The sequence below is a fragment of the Pan troglodytes genome, chromosome 5 (genome assembly GCF_028858775.2).
Source record: "Pan troglodytes isolate AG18354 chromosome 5, NHGRI_mPanTro3-v2.0_pri, whole genome shotgun sequence".
In the NCBI taxonomy this organism is placed as follows: Eukaryota; Metazoa; Chordata; class Mammalia; order Primates; family Hominidae; genus Pan; species Pan troglodytes.
Window position 1 is genome coordinate 164,373,065 of NC_072403.2, and position 23,001 is coordinate 164,396,065.

The following is a 23,001-nucleotide window of genomic DNA, read 5'->3' on the forward strand; positions in this document are numbered from 1 at the left end:
ACACTGAAACTTGCTAGTATAAGTCCTCCAATCCTTTTTCATTTGTTATTTATTTATTTACTTACTTATTTATTTTAGGTACCAGAGCTGCCAGCAAAGTCCTCCAATTCTTTTTGAAAACTGTACTGGCTATTCTAGTAGGTCTTGTGCTTTTATGTATACATTTTAAAATCATCTTGTCAATTTCTACAAAAATTCTGTGGGTGTTTTGATTGGGATTGTATAAAAAGACCTCAATAACAAAAAAAAATCACCCAAATCGGCCAACTTGAATATTTAAAAAGACATACAGATTGCAAATAACTTAACAAAATATGCTCAACGTCAGTCATCAGGGATATACAAATTAAAAACAAAATGTGCCAATTCTGAGCACAGTGCCTATGAGTTAGTTAGTCCTGCTCCACAAGGAGCAGTTAAAGTCACACACACACACCCACACACACACACATACACACACACATACAGAGATGGCTCTACACATCTAGTAGAATGTCAAGCAAGCAAATAAACAAAAACGTCACAATACCAAGTGTTAGAAATTATGTGGAGCAACTGGAAATCTTACACAAGACTGGTGTGAGTGCAAAATGGTGCAACTACTTTGAAAAATAGTTTGGCAGGTTCTTATAAAGTTAAACATATATTTTGCTATACAATCCAGAGTCTCACTTTTAGATTATTTACCCAAATGAAATAAAAACTTATGTACATGCAAAAACTTGAATGTGAATGTTTATAAATACTTTATTTATAATCGTCCAAACTGGAAAGAACCCAATTGTCCATCAACTAGTAAATGAATAAACTGTAGTACACCCATTCAGTGGAATATTCAGCTATAAAAAATGAATGAACTGGCTGGGTGCGGTGGCTCACACCTATAATCCTAGCACTTTGGGAGGCCGAGGCAGGTGGATCATGAGGTCAGGAGATCGAGACCATCCTGGCTAACACGGTGAAACCCCATCTCTACTAAAAATACAAAAAAATTAGCTGGGTGTGGTGGCGGGCACCTGTTATCCCAGCTACTCGGGAGGCTGAGGCAGGAGAATGGCGTGAACCTGGGAGGTGGAGCTTGCAGTGAGCAGAGATAGCGCCACCACACTCCAGCCTGGGCGACAGAGCGAGACTCCATCTCAAAAAAAAAAAAAAAAAAAAATGAATCAGCTATCGACACACACAATGACATATGTTGTGCTAAATAAAAGAAGCCAGGTCATATTCTATGTGATTTTGTTTATAAATGATTCTAAGAAAAGACAAAACTATAGATGTGGAAAACTGCTTCCTGGTTGCAAGGGGGCTAAGGGCAAGGGGAAAAGATAAGGCCATTTTTTAGGTGGTAGAACTTTCATTGTGAAATTTAATAGTTACACAACTGTATAAGTTTGTCAAAACTGATAGCATTGCGTATGAAAAAAAGTAAATTTTAGTGTGTTTAAATTATACCGCGATTACAAACAAGTACAACAAAACAAAAAAAGTAGAAAATTAAAAGTTAAGGCTGTCATGGTAGTACTTCATAACTGTTGACAACTCCTGCTTTAAGCATTCAATTTCACATGTAATTTTTTTTTTTTTTTTTGAGAAGGAGTCTTGCTCTGTCTTCCAGCCTGGAATGCTGTGGCGCAATCTTGGCTCACTGCAACCTACACCTCCAGGGTTCAAGTGATTCTCCTGCCTCGGCCTCCCAAGTAGCTGGCATTACAGGCACCCTCTACCACACTCGGCAAATTTTTGTATTTTTAGTAGAGATGGGATTTCACTATTTTGGCCAGGATGGTCTTGAACTCCTGACCTCAGGTGATTCGCCCGCCTTGGCCTCCCAAAGTGCTGGGATTACAGGCATGAGCCTCCGTGCCTGGCCTATAATTGTTATCTCAAAGCAACATTCTCAATAAAGTTCTGTAGAAATAAGTAAATTTTCAATGTTATGAAAGTGACACAGAATACCTAAAATGGTAAAAGATATTTAACTACTGATCACATCAACACAAAACAGGCAATGTCCCAATGTCACAAAATAAGTGGGAAGCTAAAAACAAGAACTGGGTGGGTTTTGACTTACTTTTCATGAATTAGTCTTTTGGTATCATCCCAGGTGACCTCTAAGCGGTTTATCTCCCTGTCAACTTCAGGTGCAAAAGCTACATCTTTCTGGGCAATTTGCTTGGCTTTGTCTTTCAACCAACATAGTTCATGCTCGTGAGAATTCAATTCATCTTCTAGCTGATTAAACACTCTTAACCTGTGAATTAAAATGTTATTTTCCTATTAATTTACTAAAAGTAGTAAATGAATATTTCTTCTCCGTAAGTATATGATGAGTCCATAAAGCACTCATTTAGACAGCTAGAAAAACTTTTAACACAGAAATTAAATTAATGTTTATCAATGGAAAAAGGTACTTTTAAAGTTAATTTTGCAAAATAACTCAGACTGTACCTCAGAAAACATTGAAAGTCATTCTTACTACTCACCATCAACCTTCTATTAAGTTTGTATTTTCTTTCTACTTTGCTTTGATGGTAGAAGATTTTCAAAACTAAGGCTGATCTCATAGGCTAACTAGGTAAATACTTATTGTAAAATCTTTGATAAGAAATGTTTCTGGGCCATGAGGTTCAATCCATGTAAATAATAGTGTTTAAGGATTACAGTTGTTTCATTCAATATCAAATTAGCTTTACTGAGCTCTGCAGAATATATATATATATATATATTTAAACTTAAATTACCTACTTTGTTGAAAAGATTACCATAAGGAAATGATCATTTTTGTCCCTAATCTATTAGTATCTCAGCATTTATAAAAAGTGGCCATATCACCAGCCACAGTGGCTCATGCCCATAATCTCAGCATTTTGGGAGGCCAAGGTGGGAGAACTGCTTGAGACCAAGAATTCAAGACCAACCTGGGCAACAGAGCAAGACCCTATTTCTACAAAAAATTAAAAAAAAAATTTAGCTGGCTGTGGTGGTACATGTGTATAGTCTCAGCTATGTGGGAGGCTGAGGCTGGAGGATCATGTGAGCCCAAAAGTTTGAGGCCGCAGTGAGCCATGATTGCAACACTGCACTCTAGCCTGGGTGACAGAGCACAACCCTGTCTCAAAGAAAAAAAAAAGTGGCCACAAAGAGGCAGCCATTTACTCTTCATTCTTACAGTTTGGTATAGCACTGTAGAGTTCACACAATGAGTCTACATGCTTTATCCCATTTAATTCCTAAAAGATGGTGGCTGGGGGCAGGTGTTCTTATTATCCCCACCTTACAAGAAGAGAGGAGGTTTTCCCAAGGTGGCACAGTGAAGCATTAGTATGGCTGGAATTTAAATAAGTCCATTAATTCAATATAACATTTTCTGCACCCGATGTGTGACTTTGGTGAGTGCAGTGTTGTGGGTACTGATGTGGCTCCTGAGCTCAACCTGGGTTTTCTACTCTGGCAATTTGAGGATCTCCTGTCTGCTTGGTCTAAGAAGGCCATGACACCCTGCAGCACCAATGATACTGCTGGCATCCAGGGTAAGTGACACTAGGCACCTTGTTCTCTCTTTATTCTGAAGGCTATTTTTTCTTCCCAAGTATCATTCCCTTTTGTAAATTGATTCTTAAACTAATCAGATAATTTATTGCCTATAAAGGGTATAACCTCAGGAGCCCAGTCCCAATATTGACTCCACTATCATCTGACTAAATCCTCGACATAATGTTTGATTCTGGTTAAAAGGAAACAACCAGCAATGGTCTTTCAGGAACAACATAATCTTTACCAATTATGAATACCTTGGCATGAATGCATTTCAGCTGTTTCTTTGCCCACTGGAAAAAATGGAAGAGAAAGTGGCCCTGAAAACAGGAGTCAGAAAGTTCTATTAAGAAGAAAAAAAATTGAAAAGAAGGCTACAGTTTTAAGAAAACAGTTACTTTTCAAATTTACTAAGGGAACTTATCTTTGACCCGTTTGCTTCTCAAATGAACTCACCTGACAAAAGCTCAGCTTTGCTTACTTAAACCCACTCCTCTGCCTCTCCATACCTCTAAGCAAACAGTTAAAAGCAGTTGTAGAGAATGACTCTGCCAAGCTGATCGCTTTCACTTTAAATGAACACAGAGCTCAAATGACAGTTCATCACCTTCCTAAGCTCCCCTCTACAAGAGAACTGTTTCACACCATTTTCTTTCCTCCAACATCTGCCCTCTCCTCTGAACTAATGAGCTTGCACCAGTCTCTACCGAGAGGCTCTCAGCCACCAAGGAGGAATTCCCTCATACTTTTTACCACCAAAACTACCAGGATCACTCCCTTTCTCTTCTGCCTTCATTCTTGTTATAGAAGATGAGTCCCTTCTCCCATCAGTAAAAAATTGTTTAAAAATAGATAATAAGATCTACATATTCTTTGCTCATAAACTGACTTTAGGGAAATCCAAAGAAATTTTAGTACTTCTCAAGTGTCAAATTAGTCGTTAATCTTATCTTCAAAGTGGTAAAAAAAAAAAAAAAAAAAAAAAAAAAAAAAAAAAGAAGAGGAAGAAGAAATTGCTAAATATGGTACTATCAACCAAAAAGTATCTGAGACAGGTCTCAATCAATTTAGAAGTTGATTTTGCCAAGGTTAAGGTCATGCCCGGAAGAAATAAATATGAAATCACAGTAACAGTCTGCGGTTTATACCTTTCTCCAAAGATGATTTTGAGGGCTTCAACACTTAAAGGGGAAAAATGGGCTGGAGGGGAAAGAGACAGGATAAGGTTAATCCATGTGTTGCAAGAGAAAAGAAGCAGGCAGGGAATAGTCAATTACGAATTCATCTCGTGCTCAGTAAATCAGCACTTTACCTAAGATAAGGTGAACATAGAGTAGCTACCTATGGAATTATTTAATCTTTTCTCTGTATCTATCTGTTTAGGAACAAAAGGAAAGGCAGCTGCTTGCATGACTCAACTCAGCTTAATTTCTTTCTTTTGGCAGAGTGAATTGGGGTCCTGAGTTTTTATTTTCCTTGGACAGTACTAGTAAAGTTTTGCATAAAAGTTAATTCCAGAACAAATACAAAAGAAAAGAGACAAGTGGCCGTGACAGTTTCCTATTTACCTCTGCTGAAGAGCTTGGCGGGTAGGTTCTTTCAATCGCTCTTTGTCAGTCCTTTCTTCAATGTCCTCAATGCTTTTCAGAAGCTCCTCTTTCTGGTCTTGGAATGCTTTTTTCAACACTGCCAGGGCATCTGCCTCACTCTGCTTGGTTCCCAGAAGGTTCTGGATCCTCTCTACCTCTCCACAGAGCTGATCAGCCGTGGCTCTGCAGGAAGTCCTTTGCTCAGAGCTCCCGATTTTCAGATGGTATTGGGCTTTGGAAAGAATGCCATCCAGACTGACGGCAGCAGATTCTAATGCTTTAGCATCTTGAAGAGCATCATTGAGGTCCTTTTCTATCAAATCAGACTCGTTCTTATTCATACTGTTGGTTGCTTCCACTGTTTGCCTCAGCTGGCGGAGAATGCCGGACAGAGAGGCATGGCTCTGGAGGAATTCTGCCAAATGGGACAGGGCAAGCTGCCGCCTCTCCACAACCTGGCTGGCCTCCTCAAACAGCTGGAAGCAGTCCTCAGCCTTTCCCTGCAGGAGGTGGAGGTCCTCAGCACGGCCCAGAGAACCCAACTTTGCTAAGTGACCCTGCAGACTCTGCAATTCGCCCTTTTTGCTCTCTACTTCTGCTGCGTGGTCCTGGAAGGGAAGAGAGAGTTATTGATACACTACAGTCTATGGCAGAGGTATTTTACAGGATTTGTGATGTGAAGAACTATTTTAGGTGCCATGGATAGTATAGTACTTAAAGGTCATCTACAGTGAATCTTAGAAAATTCACAAAATTTTCTGTTTTGCTGATCCACGTTTCTCACATAAAACACAACTCTGGGCCAGGCGCGGTGGCTCACGCCTGTAATCCCAGCACTTTGGGAGGCCGAGGCGGGCGGATCACGAGGTCAGGAGATCGAAACCATCCTGGCTAACACGGTGAAACCCCGTCTCTACTAAAAGTACAAAAAAATTATCCAGGCGTGGTGGCGGGCGCCTGTAGTCCCAGCTACTCGGGAGGCTGAGGCAGGAGAATGGCATGAACCCGGGAGGCGGAGCTTGCAGTGAGCCGAGATCGCGCCACTGCACTCCAGCCTGGGAAACAGTGTAAGACTCCGTCTCAAACAAACAAACAAACAAACAAAAAAACACAACTCTGTTTTGGAACTATGTAATTAATTCTGTGAAAAAAATTTCTTTGTGGATAGAAATTGTTAGTTAAAAGAAATAAAAACATTGGAAGATTCTTAAAGATGCTTACATATATTTTACATTTTAATTTTAACATTTTAAAGATGAATATATGTATACATTTATATACAAATATTTGTATTTAGATATCTCATATTTTTAATATTTCAACTTTAAAAATTTTTAATTTTAGAAGATGCATGTATGTGAAAAAATTTTAAATTTAAAAATTTAACAGATGTATATGTGTATACATATAAATCTTTAAAAATCTAAATGTTTAATTTTTTAACTAACAATTTCTATCCACAAAATCCATGAAGAAATCTTTTTCCATTAAATTAGTTCCAAATCCGAGTTGTATTTTATGCAAGACTTCTGTATAGGAAATTTGACTAGCTCACAATAAATCATGTTTAAAATCTAGCAGAAAATTGGCAACATTCTCAGTGGTTTCCATTAAATAGAAATTATCACCTATCTTAATCTTGACAACAATGACTTTAAGATTCCCCTGTTTGACTACTAAACTTCAGATAGGTTCCTCTTGACTGCAGATCCTGACCTTTTTTTTTTTCTTAGAGCATTTACTTTAGAAAACTTGTAATTGTAAATTTATTCTCTGCCCCTTTGAGATGTAACTCTTTTTAAAGCTCTGGCCAGTTTTTTCTACCTCTGTAATATTTTTCTGAAGGACCTGGGAGCCATCTCTTTGAAATGTAATCATCAGGGAAGATAGCTGCTCTCTCTCAGTCTGTTTGGATAGTAGAGCCTAAATTCACTGAGCACCTTCCCCCAAGATGTAAAACTATCTCCTGTCCTGAAGGTAGGAGAAAGTTGCTTTTCCCTGCCACAGAACCAATTAGTGAAACCAGCAAGGAGTGAACACTCAATAAATATGAAATATTCTATTGTTAAATGTTGCTATATGCATACTATGTAGCTTATCTCCATTATTTCAATGCTTTATGATCAATATCGGAATTTTTGAATGTTTTCTGGTGCCAGGATAGATATAAGGTGTTGGGGACCCAGAAAATGATACCCTAAAATATGTCACTTTGGACTTTAAACTGAGAGAACCTGAGGAGCAGCAAATTCAGAGAAGAGCTTTTCCTGATGCTCCCTTATCTGACTAAGGAAAGTTCCTCCAGAAGAAATATAATCATCAACCAGGGAGGAATAACTCACAGGAAAGTCCCTTAAGGTCTGACATCTCACTTGGAAAGACTGTTAGCACAGGCTGCCATCTGTAATTCTGAGGTGTGCTACCTGAGAAACTTTTTCTGCATAATAAGACAGCCTTTGTTCACAGTGCATTTCCTCCCCTCACCCTCCCATAGCTTGTCCCTACTACCCTCCTGAAGCCCCAGCCCCTATTTCTTTCTGTATAACATAAAAACTTTAGTCATCTGGTTATTCTTAGAGTCTCATATTTTGTGGGACTCCCATACAATATGCACATAATAAATGTGTTAGCCATTTCTCCTGTTAATTGGTCTATTGTCAGTTTGTTTCATAGACTCAAATTATTTGAACGTTCAGAGAGCAGAGGAAAGATCTTTTCACCCCTCCACATGCATAATTTATAAATAAGGGAAATAAGCTTTAAATCATTTTAAAGCTGAATAGTAATTCAGAAAAACTATATCCTTAAAGTATTTGAATTCAGTATTAGTTTTCAGTTTTGAAATAAAACAAACTGGGAAGCTTAAAAATGGACATTCTTATCACTTTATCCTAGAAATCATTTGCTCCACTATGAAGAGAAAGTGTCTTAAGATGGTTGCCAATTTCATCTGAAGTGGCTTTATCTGCTTAATTTGTCTGCATAATTCATTGCCTTAACTCATACGCTCAATTATTAAAACATTTTCATATAAATAAAAAGTTAAATTCTCACCATTTAAACTTTTTAAAAATGTTGCATCTCTTTTTAATTCAAGAACTTTTTTATGAAGAAATTCTTCTTCAATCTTAAAAAAAAAAAAAAAACCACTTTACCTTATGCCGAGTAAGAGCTACATGATGGTCCATTATGCTAATCTCAGAGGTAGTTTGTAATTCATTGAGAAACAGCTTAATCCAGACAGAAAAGGAAAGCAGCAGCTCATCAAATTGCTGGTGTTCAGCAACCACAGACTGAAGAAAATTAATCCTATGTAGACAAAGTATTAAAGTTAAAATGTCCCATAAGTAAACAGAAAGGATTAATGATGTATTTTGGGAATTAAGCTTACCCAAGGGCAAAAGCAATGTTGTCACACATGAACACTCTATACCTCTTGATATTTTTTACTTCCCAAACCCTGCTTTACTCGCAATCTTCCCTGTCTCAGTGAACATTGCCACCATTCACCCTGATGGTCCTATGAGGCACTCTTCATCTCGTCCTTTCTTTACGAGTGCATCTAATCTACGGATACCCTCTCAGCATAACATATGTTCCAAAATTGAATGAAATTCCTGTAATTCTGATGCCTTAGTATATGTTATCAGTAATAATTATCATCATGTTCAATTGTTGTGTGCCACAGAAGTAACCAAAGTTTTTAATCGTGTCTTTAACTATGGCTAGCCTATGACTTTTGTCATCCATAGACAATTATTATTTTACTTTTATTCTTCTCAAAAAGTGGTTTACAGTCAGCTGCAATCCAAAATTTGCTTTTTCTTTAAGGAAATTCATGGAAAGGACTCTTGCAAGTATTCTAAAATACAGATTTCTGATAACTTTGGAGACTATACTATTGAACTAAGAAAAAACTTCCATGGCTAGATGCAGTGGCTCATGCCTGTAATCCCAACAATTTGAGAGGACAAGGCAGCTGGATCACTTGAAGTCAGGAGTTTGAGACCAGCCTGGCCAACACAGCAAAACTCCATTTCTACTAAAAATACAAAAATTATCCAGGTGTGCTGGTGCACACCTGTAATCCCAGCTACTTAGGAGGCTGAGGCATGAGAATTGCTTGAACCTAGGAGGTAGAGGTTCCAGTGAGCTGAGATCATGCCACTGCACTCCAGCCTGGGTGACAGAGTGAGACTCTGTCTCAAAAGAAAAAACTTCCAGGACTCTAATTAAAAATACATTCGTGAGATTTGCTAACCCAACATTAAGCAGAATAAGATTTAATTACATAGGACTGAACTAATAGAGGCCTGAAATACTTTTTTTAGTGGTGTTTTGTTTGAAACATTGCTGATTCTTTTTATGTTTTCCTTTCCAAAGTCAAGATAACTTCTTTTTTCTTTGAATTGTCTATAGCTTACAACAAATTGGGCAAACTACACTTCTGTGAGCAAAATTTGTAGTATATTTTTTCTCTCTACTTGATTTTTCCAGAAATTGGAAACTATTTGTGAGCATTCTTAATGTATGGTAATATAGTTATTTGTATAAGTTCAATATGTTTTGTCACAGGACACAATTGGAAACATTGGTTATTTTACCAAGGCTTTGACTGGAATGGCATATTTTCAGATATGATCAGACTGCTTTGAGGAATTCAGAAAAACTTTATAGAACCAATGAAAAGCCCTTGGGAAGATTGGCCTTATACTTTTCTATGTGATGCCTTTATAAAGTTCCTGACCTGTGGTAAGTAAAGAATGTCACTTTCTGACAGGCCCAGGAATCTCAAGTTATATTAGGACCTTGAGAAGAAAGGAATTCACCCAATTCATATGGATTATCTGCAGGCACAGATAAACCTTTTGTTTGATTAACGTTGAGAGACTTTTGAAAGTCTAATCTGAGATTTCTTATGAAAAATGTAGCAGCAAAGCCAATTTTTAAAAAGCCTGTATGGCCAATCACTAATCTTGCTGCACTTTATATGCATAATTAGGCCAAGTATAATAAGACAAAAATTTATCTTGCAAATAAGTTGATCCTACTGTGATTTGTCTTTGGTAGAAATCGGGGGCTGAAGAGAGAAAAATTATGTTTTAAAAAAAACTACAGTATGTATGTTACTAGAACCTAACTTTGTTCATTGTTTTTGAGTTTTTATTATGTTCCCATAATTTGGATTGAATCCTGAATTGTTTCCTGGCCGCAAGTTTCCAAACTAAGGTTTTCCAAATCTTCCTTCCATTTTCCTTATTTTATTTATTTATTTATTTATTTATTTATTTATTGGAGATGGAGTTTCACTCTTGTTGCCCAGGCTGGAGTGCAATGGCATGATCTTGGCTCACTGCAATCTCTGCCTCCCAGATTCAAGAGATTCTCCTGCCTCAGCCTCCTGTGTAGCTGGGATTACAAGCACCTGCCACCACACCTGCCTAATTTTTGTATTATTCGTAGAGATGGAGTTTTACCACATTGGCCAGGCTGGTCTCAAACTCCTGACCTCAGGTGATCTGCCCACCTCAGCCTCCCTAAGTGCTGGGATTACAGGTGTGAGCCACCATGCTCAGCCAAAACTGCTTTTCTTAATGCCCCACAAACTGAAGCTAGGCAACTAAACTTTGGGAGAAATAACAGAAACTTGTAAGTAAACAACCTATGTGCCTGTTGATGTATTGACTTCTCAGAAAATTCACTCAACCATTCATCCGAACTGAACTACAATCCAGAAAAATCTGTTCAGATTGCTACTGCAATCTGAAGATGCTTCACAAACTCTAGAAAAACAAGTCTATAGACTACTCTAGATATTAAACTTTGTTTTTCTTCTGTTTCCTTAGAAATGTCTCTTATTAAAGATCTGTTTGCCTGCATCATATATAGAGGCCCAGCCCATTTTCAATGCCACTTTCTGAAATGGGACACAGCTATTTAACTGAACTGATCTATTCTCAGGACTAAGAGACTGACTAAAGAAGAAATGCGACAATATATTTCAGTTTGCTTTTTTTCTGTTTATCTTAATTTGCTTTTCCACTCCTTTGTCTATCTCTATGAAATAGCCTTTTTTTTCTTTTTATTTTATTGAGACAAAGTATCACTCTGTTACCCAGGCTTCAGTGCAGTGCTGTGATCACAGCTCCTTGTAACTTCAAACTCCTGGGCTCAAGCAATCCTCCTGCTTCAGCTTTCTGAGCAGCTGAGACTACAGGTACATGCCACCATGCCTGGATACTTTTTTGAAAAAAATTTCTTGTAAAGATGGGGTCTTGCTATGTTGCCCAGGCTGGTCTTGAACTCCCAGCCTTGAGCAATCCCCTCACCTTGGCCTCCCAACACTCTGGGATTATGGGCATGAGTCATCACACCCAATCTCTATCAAACAAACTTTAACACAAATCTCTTCAAAACTTTCCATTTAGCATTTCACATTAATATGTGAAATGTTTTTTAAGTTTCAAAATGGGAACTGAAGGAAATCAAAATATTTTACTCCAAAATATATTTCTTTGACAAATTCTGAAATGGCCCTGCAAAGCTGTCTTTTGGGGAATAAACTTGCTTCTGTAGATCTGTAGAGAATCTGCACTAATGCAGCTAGCCCTGCCTTTGTCCAGATCTAGGAAAGATGAACTGAGAGTCAAACACCATAAAGACCTGAAAAAGACCTTTACCATGTATTCTCTTTGAGGGCTATACCTGTGAGGTTTCATCTACATAACAAGACCAGCTTTGCTAGCCAAGCCTCTTCCTTTCTCCCTCCAATAACCTGTCTTAACATGAAAACCTGTTTTGGGCCATTTTCTGAGCTCACAATCTTTCTGTAACCTCAATATGGCATATATTCTGTATGTCAAATGTATGGAGTTTGGATCTCCATCCTGAAGGCTCCTGTGTATATACATTAAATAAATTTATATGCCTTTTCTATTAATCTCCCTCATGTCAGTGATTTTCTAACCTCTAGGGGGCCAAGGGCCTCAGCCCTATAATCCCCCCACTCCTCCCTCCCCCACAACACACACTATACACTGACTCTGCACTCTTCTCTCCATTTGCACTGCTCTCATCCTGTTCTAAACCTCTTCAGTTCTTGCCTGACCTTCAACAGCCTCCTAACTGGCTTCCTCCCTCCCACCTTTGCCTCCTTACAATATACTCTCTAGATAATAAGTAAACATGATTTCAAGTGAACAGGGCATTCCCTGTCCTTAAACACTAGGTGGTTTCCCATTGCACTTAAGAAGGCAGAACCCCAAACTCCTTACTGTGGTCTACAAGAAACCTCACATCATCTACTTCTCTGGTCTCATCTGACACAGCTCTGCCCCATGTTCCCACTGACTTCCTCTCTGTCTCCCAATAAAACCAACTCATTACTGCCTTAGAGCTTTTGCCATTTTTGCTCCCTTTGCCTGTGTGGGTCTGTTTCCTGCACAGCCCACAGATCTTAATCTGATGTCATCTCCCCAGAGAGGTCTTGCTTGACCACCATTCTAAAGATACACCATCCTGCAGTCCCTGCCATGCTACCCTGTTTTGTTGTCTTCATAATACTGAACATTGCCTGAAATCGTCTTGTTTGTTCACTGGTTTAGTTATATATTTATTTTCCGCCCAGCTCCTTCCTCCCCTCTCTCCACACCATGGACCTGCCTTGCTTACTGCTGTATCCTCGGCACCTAAAAAGGTGCCTGGGATATCATCAGGGACCAATCAATGCATGTGTAATAAATGAATTAGTTAATAAATAATAGGTGATTGGAGATCAGAATCCAAACATATTAAAAATAATTCCTTAATCAAAACTAGTATTTGTTAAAATGGTTTGTATCCAAAGTTCAACTTTTAAATCAGCTTTCACATTTTCATACTTATAAAATCTTCTACACATTATCCTTATATGCATACATTATATTTTCAATGCCTTCACACATTGGTATCACTTTAAAAGTCCCTTACTTTCCCTCTAAGGGATAGGCAAAGGGCAGCTACTGCTTTGTTTTACAGAAAATTGCTCACCTTTCAAGAGGTGGCATCAAATCTTTCCGTAAATTTCTGAACCCATTCAAATGTCCCTTTTTTTGATCCTATAATACTTCGTGTTCACCCCTCATTATTCCCACACTAATCTGTAAATTATTTGGGGTTAGGTTTTGTTTATTTTTATGGCTTTTGGTGTCTGATATGGTACCTTGTACTCAGCAGGCACCTGATATATATTTGTTGATTGATTGAATACAGGAATAAATAAATAATAGAATAAATATAAGCTCCATGAAAGCAAAGGATGAAACTCTTTATTGCTGCTATTTCCAGCACACAGAAGAGTATGCTACTCATTGTGGAAACTCAATAAATATTTGCTGAATGAATGAATTTTTTAAATGGTCAGAAAGGTTAAATGCCTAAGATCACATGGGTGATCAATATCAATTTAAAGAGAAAATTTGTTTTCTGGTATATTGGAAAGGTATAGATGCCAATTGTTAATCACCTAGTTAATTAAGATTTAATCCATTTTTGCCTCCATTTATCAATAATCTCCCTTGCTCTCTCCAAAAGATCTATATTAAAATGAAATGGACTAGCATATGTGTATAAAATGCCTCTGGTTGAGAAATGTCATGTGAGATAAAATTTTAGGTACCATTTTTTTCCTATACAAAAACAGCTTAAGCAATAAATAATACATACATTAGCAATCCTACTCTCTTTAATCTATTTCAACTGGTTTAATAACTTGCCCTTATTTTAAGACTAAATTGTGTATTGGGATTCATCAGAAATGCTCAGTTTTGTGGACCTTGATTTTCAAAATAAAAGTTTTCTTCCCTTCTGTAGTTATCAGGTGAGTAGTTGAGTTAAATAAAAGTAAACAAAACTATGCTTTCTTAATTTATATGCTCATCATTTAAAAACAAATGAACAATATTAGAAGATTTATCTTTTAGAACCAACCTTTTGTTAATTATCTGTGGTAAATCTCTCCATCTCTCATCCAACTGCTCCAAATGTAGTTTCATCATTTTCACATCATCTTTGGAGGCTACTGAGAACAATGATTCCTTCAATTGCAAAAGTTTGCTATAGAATGAGGCCTGGGATACAACTTCATTTTGCAGTGCCTGAAAAATACAAGACATTACGGATCTCATCCTAACAGGACTGAAAAGTAAGGACCATGCGGCACAGGCGGCTGTTGTCCAAAGGATTCGCATTCTTGCAAAATGCAAGTCATTCGGGCCAGGCTGAAGAGAGTTTTTATTACTTGATTTAGAAATGGATCCACTTAACCTTTTAAAGGAATTTGGTTCATCCACTTAACCTTTAGTGGAATTTGGTTCCATTCCATTAAAGGTTAAGTGGATCCATTTCTAAATCAAGTAATAAAATGCGACTAAAACCTGAATAAGTTTTCTGGAGTCTGAGTTCTAAGTTAGGCAAATCTAGAAGCTGTAGAATTTCTTTCACGATGAAGAGACTGAGTAGGCAAAGAGAATCAAAGAAAAACTATTGCCGGAGAGACTCAGTGCACAGCTAACAATAAGAGAGATGCAATTCTAGCCTAGGACATGTTCTGCCTTTCTATTTAGAGTCTAGATTAGGCCAAACTGGAGAACTTAAGGGCTCTTCATTTTACTTTTAAGCAACAGAACTCCTTCATTTTAAAAATGTAATCAGTCAACGAATCTCTTAAGTGCTGTGAGGTGCATAAAAGTTGTGGCTCTTACCTAACAAAAGATAAAATATAAACACTCCAATAGATAGGTAATAATAATAAAAAAAATATTAAGTGAAATGATAGGTATGGCACAGCAGATAGTAAATAGATACTTGTCAAAATGCTCTCCTTCCCTTCCTAGTGAGGCCACATAGGTGATACAAGCAAGATTGCTAAAGGGATTAGAGGAAGGAGTACACAGCCTGTGGATGACAGGTGAGATCATAAAGCAGAACTGCGACTTATGCTGGGTACAAAGGAAAGAAACAGCGCAGGGTGCAGAGCCAGGAGGTAGGAATGCACAAGTCAGGTCCAGCCCACGATGTGAGGCTGCCTTACTGACGCAATGTCAGGATGCAGGAGTAACAGAGTCTGCAGTCCTCTCAGTCATATGGCACTTAGTTTCCACGTGGAGATGGGCAGCAACAGTTTTACATGCCCATGTAGCCTTGAGTCAGTGTCTTCATTTATAAGGAAAAGAGCTGTGAAGTCCCTCCCCTCTGGGAATACCCCACATGTATTTGCAAGAAGACAGGAACCAGATTGTAGATCAGGATTGCCCTTTATGGTCAGGGCAGGAAACAGTCACTACAGGTTTCTGAGAAGAGACTTTGTGGAAGATGAGTGCAGACACCAGTGTTTAATAGACCAGAAAGCCAGGAGAACCAGAAGAATGGAGTACCCCCCAAGTCAAGGAAGGAGAACATTTAAAGGTGGAGCCACAGATTCCGATGCTATAGACACTGGTGACAGAGTTTTCAGAGAAGCGATTACAAAAGGCAAAAGAATGTAGCTTCCTCTTAAACGTCTTATAAAAGTTGATGGAAGAAAGTTGGAGTATAAATCTGTAATACAATAAATCTCTTTTGAGAAGCAATTTTGACTGTTGAATTTTCCAGCATAGACAGTATCATTTAAGGCAAGTTATTAATCTCTAGAAATCAGTAACATTGCCTTTAGCTTCAATTATACTCAAAGATTTTCTTTCTTTAAGTTTAAAAAATTGGCTTCTTCAAGTATGAAATAAACTTTGTCTTTCTACCTATTACCTACATTTGTGCTCATTCATTTTTTTCTGTCTTCCATGAGAACAATCATTACTGTGACTTCTTTCTACATTCTATTACTTATTTCTTTAAAAGAACACCCTTTATTGCCCAAACATCATATAATTACAAAAGTAGAGAGATTATACCTATTTCCAGCCTCAGAAATTATGAACTGATAGCCAACCTCTTTCATCTATATTCCTACCCATCCTTTCCTCAACTCCTTTGCCAAATCATGTCATTCAGATGCCGGGCATTACATTACAGGATTTTCTAACACATCATGGAAATTGATCATCACAAAGTTCTCATTGTTAGTTTCTCTCCCTTTCAGGTCATGGTTGCTTTCTTCTTTTCGGAACACCCTGATGTCAAATGATGCTTCAGGAATCACAAAACCAAAGCAAGAAGGGAGGTACAAGTTTATTTTATTATTTTAAATAATGTAACTGTAACAAAAAGCATTTTATTTTTTCCATCCTCACACTTCCTTGAACTTGCCTGTATTAACTGAAGTTCACCTTCCACTTTGACTCTGTCTGCAGAAATGTCCATTTCTGGGGAATTGGCTATAGCTTCACCCCGCTCTAACCAGGTCAAAAAGGATGATAGTTCTTTCTCTAGCCTAAAGGAAGCAGAGAGCAGAAACAAATTTATTGAAAATTATCATGCTAGCAGATTAAACCTTTCTGAAGTTGGAGGGTCCAACACAAACCATAGTAAATACAGCCTCAGTTATCTCAGTCTTAGATATGCCAGCACAAAAATCACTCCTTTTATTTTCATTTATGTCCCTGCACTCACGTTTATATTGGATAATATGTAAAGACCCATATACATCCTCTCCACTCTCGGGAATCTTTGCCTTATAACAAAGATCAAGAGTTTCCTACAGTAGACCCACAAGTTCACGTCTTTTGCATCTGGGATAACTACTCCCCATCACTTTAAGAACTGCTAATCCAGAATTTCCTATTTAGTAGTGCAGCAACTCAAGGAAAAGTGCTGCTCACCTCTGCCAGTGGGCCAGCAGATTCTCCAGCGCCGTCTGTCTCTCCTTCGCCCTCCTTAGGATGTCCTCGTATTGCTGCTGTAGAGCCGCAGCCTCCTGAACACAGGAATCTCTGTTCACAACCTTCCTGGCACTGGCTGAGAAGGCAGTGATCGCGCTGCTCAGTGACTCCAGGGCCTGGCAGAGATCCTAAGAAGAGTGCGAGAAGAATGCAATGAAAGCACGGGAGCCAACGAGGCCTGCGTTTTTCTTTGACACCCATCATCGCAAAATATTTTCCCTCAGTCATAATAAACAGGAATAGTACTAAGAATGGGTACAAATATACAGTTTGATAGAAGAAATGAGACTTAGTGTTCAATAGATTAGTAGGGGGACTATAGGTTACAATAATCTATCCTATACTTCAAAATAGCTAGAAAATAGTTTGAATGTTTCTTGAATAAATAAAACACAAATATTTTAGGTGATGAAGGTCCCAATTCCACTGATTTTACTTTTACAAATTATATGAATATATTAAATTATCACATGTGCACCCCCAAAAACAAATGAGTTATATCTATTTTAAAAGGTCTGTGCCCATGATTTGCAGCAAGACATAGTGAAAATGAGAAGAAAGTGACTCCATAAATACAGAAATCAAAAACGAAAATGGAGACACTTCTTCAAATAAGAATGCGCTGCTATTTATCTAAAAACTTTTAACTTTCCCTTAACAATTTAGGTAACTTGTGAAGATTATTAGTCATTTTATGCTAAATATGTATTTAAAAACCCTATTCTTAACTTACAAAACCCACATGTAACATGCTATAATCGCTCCAAAAAATACATACAAAAAGAATTATGGCTGAAGAAGCTACTGTCTATCTCAATAGTAATAATAATAATAATAATAATAATGACACAGTGCCTCAGAATGTGGCAGGCCCTGCATTACCTGCTTCCCATGTATTGACTCTTTCCATCTTCCTGAGAACCCTAAGAGGTATGTTCTTTCATTACCTTCATTTTACAGATTAGAAAATCAAGACACAGAAAAACAACTTGCTTTAGGAAATCTAAATATCGGAAAAGTAGAATATTAGCCTCTTTGGTCCTCCATTATTAACTTAGTTGTCTATAAAAATAATTTCATCACACTGAATTCTCCTACTTTTCCTCATTTTTTGTATTAAGAAATTACGAATAAGTAACACAAAAGTGTATTCTCATTATCAATATTTAAACAATAGAAATCTCACTCCCTCTTCCAGATGTGCCTTTGTCAATGGCTTGTTTTCTATTACATACACCTTTATAAATGCTCGTGCACACATGAATGTGCAATAGGAATCATATTTGTATTTTTGTTTATTAATTAACATATGGTAGTATTTCTTTGTGCATAATTCTCCCCCTTTGTTCCTCCCCCTAAATTCTGCCAGAGCCATCTGTCTGTAGCCTTGCAGAAGGTTCGCAATGATGAGAAAAACCAATCATTGGAAACAGATCAGTGAGGATATATTCCTTAAACATCTGAGTACAGTGGGTTAAAATATGAAGACAGCTATACACATATATTTTTCCTTGCACATATACTTTTTTATAATGCTGGCAAGAGGTAACAGGGTTTGTTAAAGCTAAGCTCTAAAAATGTTACTCATTCTAATTAAAAGAGAGAAATATATTTGAAATGAATACTCCTTTAATATACATCTTTAATGAAAATTTATTCACATCCTTACATGTCTTGGATTATATAAAGTGAATACATTAGATCTATATAATTACTCAACTAATATAAACATTTTTCCAATTTCAACTCTCTTAAAAAGTTTACTGTATTTTCTTTTCAAGTGGGAATTATCAAATTTTAAGTTGGTAAATAGTAGAAATGTTGAAGCATACTCTTACCATATGTTCTTGAAGAACTTTGTATGTTTCTGTAGCTGAAGAACATATTTTAATTGGAACAGCAAGTTTATCTTCAAATTCAGACACAGATTGCTGGATCTAAAACATTGGTGCAATATAAAAATAACAGTGGGAAAGATACATAGCAAGACAAAAAAAAAGTTACTGAGAAAATGGCATACCTACCTTTTATGGATAACTTTTAATGTAATTATAAAATGCATTCTTTAAACATCTAAAATCAACATGTCCCATTATTTCACAAATTATGTCTTTCTCTTATTCCACTATTTGTAAAGTATTTATTGCATTTACCCACAAATACAATGTGAAATATGTAAACTTAAGTATAGGTGGATCAATTCTTACCTTTCTAAGGTTCTCTTCAAACTTTTGCTGCTGAGATAAATGTCCCAGGATTGTTCCTTCCAGACACTGTGCATGCTCTCGAAGCTCTTCCCAGTATCTTCTTATTTGTGTCAACTTGGCTTTAATTCGAGCAGATTCTCCAGTGGTAACAAATTGAGCAAAAGACTGGGCTTCTTCTTCTAATCCTACAATGCTGCTGAGCTTACTTTCTATTTCCTGAATTGTGACCTAATAGTTAAAACAAGAAAAATGACAACGTAGGCTGAGCAAGCTTGCCTTCCTGAAATGATACAATTATCTGCAAAGAGGGAATATTTTCTTAACTGATATTTGAAGACTTGGATGGTTAGAGCGCAGCTGTGAGCAAACACCATGTGTTTGGGGAGATGAGATATGCCAAAAATGTCTGCAAAATACAGTGATGGGTTGGGGGGTGCTTGCTGGATAGAGCATACGGAGAAATAGCTACTCTTGCTTGCAGTGAAGTAAGCAAGGAGATGTCCCTGGGACACTTACAGTATCTCTGAAGGTACAGAGAATTATGTTTACGTTATGAATTAGGCGTTTTAATTAACTGAGCTGGGGAAGCATTGTGTTTCAGTAACTCATTAGAATGCTAAATATTGACATTCACTTATTTTTCTAAAATTCAGTTGAGTATTTTATATGTTACTAAAAGGTTTAATAACTGCACACCTACCTAAAAGCAGTTTTCCTTTTTCAAATTTATCATCTATTCTTGATGCCAGTGGTTTCCAAAGCTAGAATGCACTAGGACCATCTGGTCCCTATTCTCCAGGATTCAGACTTACTAAGTCTAAGGTGGGGCTCAAGAATTTTCATTTCTAACAAATCTCCAGCTGATGCTGAGGCTGCTGATCCAGGGACCTCATTGCTATGTACTTGACAGAGAAAAGCCCACATACTGTCATTTCAATTTATTTCAATTGAGGGAAGAAAGGACATTTTACATGTTAACCAACATCTGAAAAATACTGATAACTATTAAGGAAGTGTGTGCATGTGCACATGTGTTTATGTGTGTCTGTGGAGTGTCTCTCACAAACATAGAAGCTTGTTTGTATATAAGAAGATGAAAATTATTTCTCTGAGAAAAAGGGCCAAATTATTCAATCAAAATACATCAAAAATTCAGCCAAGTCTCTGTTTCAGATTATTTAAATGGAAAATACTATTACCCTAGGAAAAAAATAAAGTTTTGACTTCTGTCTAGATGAGACACCATAGTCAGAAATAATTTCTGCCTAGTTGAGGCAATCAGAAATAATTTACATAAATGTCGGATATGCATCACTTATTTTTATTTTTCATATGAATGAATGAAGTGGTATATCTCATCAATATTTGTTATTTGAGCATTTATACAGGCTTCCTTTGTTTTGCTGTTTTTTAAGATTATATTTTTTAGAAAAATTAATCATAAATTCAAAAAATATAGGTTGTCTACAAAGCACTAATAATTGTTCTAGTTGCTTGTAACACATCGGTGAAACAAACTTAGTTAAGAACCAAGCTCTTAGTTATTAGAGTAATACTTGCCATCAACAAATTCATATATACGAATCACTCAATCATATTGTTGGATTGTAGTAAAAATAAATCCATCCAAGAGAAGAAGATGGAAGACGAACCCAGCATATGTTCTATCATTTATCACCCAGCATATGTTCTATCATTTATCAATTATAAGTTAGGAATAAGAAATCAGTCATTTGAAATGGCATGTAATAATGAACAAAAGTGGGCTTAGTGTATTTATCTTCCAACAAGGCAAATGCTTCATTACTTTTAATCCTAAGATCGTTTTAAAGGAAAAATATTACAAGTGTTACTATATTTTAAACCTTTTCTATAATGTAGTCTTATGTTTGGAAATAAAACGTGAACCTAATAGACCAATTTCCATAGGACAGTGTATTCCACTGTAACTTTGCTTATTTCTAGCAAATATCTTTTTCCTGGTATTCATATTCACTTACATATTTTAGATAGTTTTAAAAATGCCTTATTGGACGTATTGAAATGTATTTCTAGTCTGATAAAATAAAAATAGACAATTGAATATATATTTTAAGAAACCATGTAATCTTTTTTTCTGGAGAATAACAATGAGATGACATTAGATAGTTGATATATTCCAGAAGCTCTGGAATAAGGGTGGAAATAATAGTAAATGAATTATAGAAAAAATAAATATGTTGAAAAATGTGTGTTAGTTTTCAAAAGGGGACATTTTTGAGACAAAACTATTTAAATGTGCTATTCTTTTTTCTTAGAATTTAGTGAAAATGATTAAAGACAACTTTTAAAAACAATTTTAACAATTAAAAATATTTAATGAATATTCTTCCATGGCCTCACATCTATTTTTCCTGGTATACCAAAGAAGACATAGCAGACTGTATATATGAAACTCCATGTATGCTTGATTGCAGAAGATGTGTGAGAAGCAAGGCTGATCTGCACAGCGGGTAATCTTATCTGAGCAACATTGCACCCTCCCACCCTCCACATGGTAATGACTTGTTCTGAGCCACAGTGTGAAATGTTCCCTCACCTTGGTATTTATTTTACTATATTTAATTGAATGAAATAGCAGAGGGTTTTCCCATTCCAAAAAAAAAAAAAAAAGCTGAGGTAGAAAAAGTGGCTGAATTTTGAAAATGTGTGGTATAAAATTGTATAAAAGAAAGAGAAATAAACACTCCAAGCCCCCGTAAGCCCATTTTTCTTCTTGAACTGTCTGAATGAAGTGGCCAATGATAGTCTATCCACCTGGTCATTTTAGAACTGGGAGAGCTAAGGAATCAGAGGACCTCTGTCCATGCTCCAAGGTCATAAATGAAAACATCATAACCATGGAGTAGAACTGCTTCACTTAAGAAAGATGCTTTTCAAACTCCTCCTTGTGATTGGTGTGGGTAAGTACCACTAATACTTGAACTAGACATTGGGAATGGGATTTTAGAGTTGTACAGGATGAATACATTTCATGTTGTATAATGAACCGGCAGAGCATTCTATTGAGGTTAATTCAAAATCAAGGAAAAGAATTAATGTAACCATAAAAATATTTTAATGATATTTCACACAATATTAACTTTGAATGCACAAGTCAGACAATGTGAATACATAATTCCAACTATAAATGTTGCCCAGTATTAATCCAGACCTCTTAGCTTGATAAAATGTATGAATTTAATTTTAATAGTCACATTGCAATGAAAGTCTTGTCCTGGGACCGAACAGCATTTGATGAAATGTAAGAAAGTAGTTCCTAAAAGCTAGACATGGATTATAAATATAACGTGTGAGCAGGTCACCTTAATTTGGCTGATTTGCATGTCCATGGCAGATGACGAAGTTTCCAAGGCATTGAGTTCTTTTTCTTTCTCAGTTATCCAGACGGACAGAGTCTCAAAATTACTGCCAAAATGATCCCACTTGGTTTTCACCATTTCCATGGTTTTAATACTAAAATTAACCAAATTAAGTAAATAAAACTCAGTATTTTAATAGAGAACAACAACACATTTTCCTTGAAATCACCAGGTGAAGAGATAATGAAGACATATGTGACCATTTCAAAGTTGAAACTATTCACGCTAAAAAAAAAATTGCACAGTTGTTCTGAGTAGTTTATCAGGTTTTCCTATCTTCTCTGAGAATGAACATTTAATGAGGCAGTATCTACACTTTGAGTGAAACTGCACTTTGAACAAAATATTGCTGGGTCCAAAGGGGTTTGAATCCAGGTAGAATCTAATTAAACTCTGCATGTGACCAGTTGTTGCCAAG

At 36.7% G+C, this 23,001-nt stretch overlaps 1 protein-coding gene across 7 annotated transcripts in view; it reads right to left on the reverse strand.

Annotated features, from left to right (window-relative positions):
* The window catches only part of SYNE1 (spectrin repeat containing nuclear envelope protein 1), a 518,706-nt gene that overhangs the window by 289,532 nt on the left and 206,173 nt on the right, over nt 1–23,001 (reverse strand). For all 7 annotated transcript variants that reach the window (XM_016956737.4, XM_016956730.4, XM_063813578.1 and 4 more), the window contains 9 exons: nt 22,527–22,677; nt 19,183–19,410; nt 18,814–18,912; nt 16,916–17,103; nt 16,404–16,527; nt 14,091–14,257; nt 8,279–8,432; nt 5,103–5,731; nt 2,072–2,251 (listed from right to left, as the gene is read on the reverse strand). In XM_016956737.4, coding sequence (XP_016812226.3) covers nt 2,072–2,251; nt 5,103–5,731; nt 8,279–8,432; nt 14,091–14,257; nt 16,404–16,527; nt 16,916–17,103; nt 18,814–18,912; nt 19,183–19,410; nt 22,527–22,677 — 1,920 coding nt within the window. The remainder of the gene's footprint in view (nt 1–2,071; nt 2,252–5,102; nt 5,732–8,278; nt 8,433–14,090; nt 14,258–16,403; nt 16,528–16,915; nt 17,104–18,813; nt 18,913–19,182; nt 19,411–22,526; nt 22,678–23,001) is intronic.